At 61.6% G+C, this 3,075-nt stretch overlaps 1 protein-coding gene across 1 annotated transcript in view; it reads left to right on the top strand.

The window, feature by feature from the left end:
- Positions 1–174: 174 nt before the first annotated feature.
- LOC118158946 (chromodomain-helicase-DNA-binding protein 3-like) overlaps positions 175–3,075 on the top strand; it is a gene marked incomplete at its 3' end in the record, with an annotated part of 6,386 nt that continues 3,485 nt past the window's right edge. The window contains exons 1-2 of the mRNA XM_035313607.1: positions 175–523; positions 2,610–2,776. Coding sequence (XP_035169498.1) covers positions 190–523; positions 2,610–2,776 — 501 coding nt within the window. The remainder of the gene's footprint in view (positions 524–2,609; positions 2,777–3,075) is intronic.

Below are 3,075 nucleotides of genomic sequence, written 5' to 3'. Positions count from 1 at the left end.
ACCACGTCCCCACCACCACATCCCCACCACCACGTCCCCACCACCACGTCCCCACCACCACATCCCCACCACCAAGTCCTTCACCACCACGTCTCCACCACCACGTCCCCACCACCACGTCCCCACCACCACGTCCCCACCACCACGTCCCCACCACCACATCCCTGCTCCAACACCCTCCTCACCACGATGTCCTTGCTGACGTCCCGGCCCTGTCCCCTTCCCCCGTGGTGCTGCTCGACGCGTCTTCCACCTCCGTGTCCCCGCTCCGACACGTCCCCGTCCCTGCAGGCCTTCAGCCGGGCGCACCGCATCGGCCAGGCCAACAAGGTGATGATCTACCGGTTCGTGACACGCGCGTCAGTGGAGGAACGCATCACGCAGGTGGCCAAGCGCAAGATGATGCTGACGCACCTGGTGGTGCGCCCGGGGCTGGGCTCCAAGGCCGGCTCCATGTCCAAGCAGGAGCTTGATGACATCCTCAAGTTTGGCACTGAGGAGCTCTTCAAGGACGAGAACGAGGGTCAGCGCCCACCGGGGCCGGGCTGTGGGGGGTGACGGGGGGACATGGGGGGACATGGGAGGCTGTGGGGGGACCTGGGAGGTCATGGTAGGACATGGGAGGCTGTGGTGGGACATCTGAGGCTGTGGTGGGATGTAAAAGGCCATGGTGGGACATGTGAGGCCGTGGTAGGACGTAGGAGGCCATGGAAGGACGTAGGAGGCTGTGGGAGGATGTAGGAGGTCATGGTTAGGTGGTGGGATGTAGGAGGCTGTGGTGGGACATGGGAGGCTGTGGTTGGGTGTAGGAGGCCATGGAAGGACGTAGGAGGCCGTGGTGGGACACAGCAGCTGATGCAAAGCTGTGGTGGGACGTGCTAGGCCTTGGCGGGATGTTTGAGGCAAGGCAGTGAGAGGACGTGTGAGGCCATGCTAGGGCCGTGACGGGACGTGCAAAGCCGTGGTGGGACGCGTGAGGCCGTGGTGGGACAGGAGGCCACGATGAGATGTGCAAGGCCACGATGGGTCATGCAAAGTGAGAACAGAACGTGCAAGGCCATGATAAGGCCATGGTGGGATCCACGATGGGACGCATGAAGTCGTAGTGGGGCCATGACAGGACACACAAGGACGTGAGGGGGCTGTGATGGGACCTGTGAGGCCATGATGGGACGTGGGAGGCTGTGAACCGGGTCACAGCAGGTCATGCAAGGCCGTGGCCGGACATCATGTTGGGTTGTTCAAGGCCGTGTGGAGGCATTCCGGGCTGTGTTGGACCATACTGGGCTGTACTGGGCCATGTTGGGCTGTGTTGGACCATGTTGGACCATATTGGACCATCATGAGCTGTGTTGGACCATAATGGGCTGTGTTGGGCTGTGTCAGGCCATGTTGGGCTGTACCTGGACATGCTGAGCTATGTTGGACCATCCTGGGCCATACTGGGCTGTGTTGAACCATATTGGGTCATGCTGGATTATATCGGGCCACGTTGGGCTGTATTGGACCATATTGGGCCATCCTGGAACATGCTGAGCTGTGTTGGACCATCCTGGGCCATACCGGGCTGTGTTGACCTATACTGGGTCATGTTGAGTTGTGTTGGGACATGTCAGGCCATGTTAGGCCATGTCAGACCACACTGAGCCGTGTCAGGCCATGTTGGGCTGTATCAGGAGATACTGGGCTGTGTTAGGCCATGTCAGGCCATGTTGGGCTGTACTGGGCCACGATGAGCTGTGACAGGCCATACTGGGCTGTGTTGGAACACACTGGTCCATGCTGGGCCGTGTCAGGCCATGTTGGGCCATACCTTCACATGCTGAGCTATGTTGGACCATATTGGGTCATACTGGGCTGTGTTGGACCTTACTGGGTCATGCATGATGAGTTGTGTCAGGTCATACTGGGCCATACTGGGCCATGTTGAGCTGTGACAGGCCGTATTGGGCTGTGCTGGAGTATACTGGGTCATGTTGAGTTGTGCTGGGCCACACTGGGCCATGTAGACCTGTATCAGGCCACGTTGGGCCATGTTGAGTTGTGTCAGGCCGTGTTGAGCTGCGTCGGGCCATGTTGGGCTGTGCCAGGCCATGTTGGGCCATGTTGGGCCGTGTTGAGCTGTGTCAGGCCACGTTGGGCCGTGTTGAGCTGTGTCGGGCCACGTTGGGTCATGTTGGGCTGTGTCAGGCCGTGTCAGGCCACGGTGGACCATGTTGGACTGTGTCAGGCCATGTTGAGTTGTGTTGGGCCATGTTGGGCCGTGTTGAGCTGTGTCAGGCCACACTGGGCTGTGTCAGACCATGCTGAGCTGTGTCGGGCCACCTTGGACTATGTTGGGCCGTGTTGAGCTGTGTCAGGCCACGTGGGACCATGCTGGGCTGTACTGGGCCGTGTTGGGCCACATAGGACCATGCTGGGCCGTGTCGGGCCGCGTTGGACCATGTTGGGCCGTATCAGAGCATGCTGGGCTGCGTTCGACCATGCTGGGCCACGTTGGACCGCGTTGGGCCACGTCAGGCCACGCTGGGCCGCGCTGGGCCATGCTGGGCCGTCCTGGACCAAGTCAGGCCACGCCAGGCCGTGTCAGCGGCGTGTCACCGGCGCAGGGGAGAACAAGGAGGAGGACAGCAGCGTCATCCACTACGACAACGAGGCCATCGCCCGGCTGCTCGATCGCAACCAGGACGCCACCGACGACGCCGACGTGCAGAACATGAACGAGTACCTCAGCTCCTTCAAGGTGGCGCAGTACGTCGTGCGCGAGGAGGACAAGGTGCGCACGGGGACGGGGACGGCACAAGGGGGGACGGCGGCTTGGTGGGGACGGTGGAGGTGATGGGGATGATGGGGACACCGGAGATGGTGCGGTGAGATGGGGCGGGGGCGATGGAGGTGGGGGTGATGGAGGTGATGGGACAATGGAGATGGGGTGGGGGTGATGGAGGTGGAGATGATGGAGGTGATGGGACACCGGAGATGGTGCGGTGAGATGGGGTGGGGACGATGGAGGTGGGGACGATGGAGATGGGGACGATGGAGGTGGGGACGATGGAGGTGGGGACGATGGAGGTG

Source organism: Oxyura jamaicensis, unplaced genomic scaffold, assembly GCF_011077185.1.
Source record: "Oxyura jamaicensis isolate SHBP4307 breed ruddy duck unplaced genomic scaffold, BPBGC_Ojam_1.0 oxyUn_random_OJ61825, whole genome shotgun sequence".
NCBI lineage: Eukaryota > Metazoa > Chordata > Aves > Anseriformes > Anatidae > Oxyura > Oxyura jamaicensis.
Note: the sequence above shows the minus strand (reverse complement) of the source record. Positions and strands in the feature narration are given on the sequence as shown.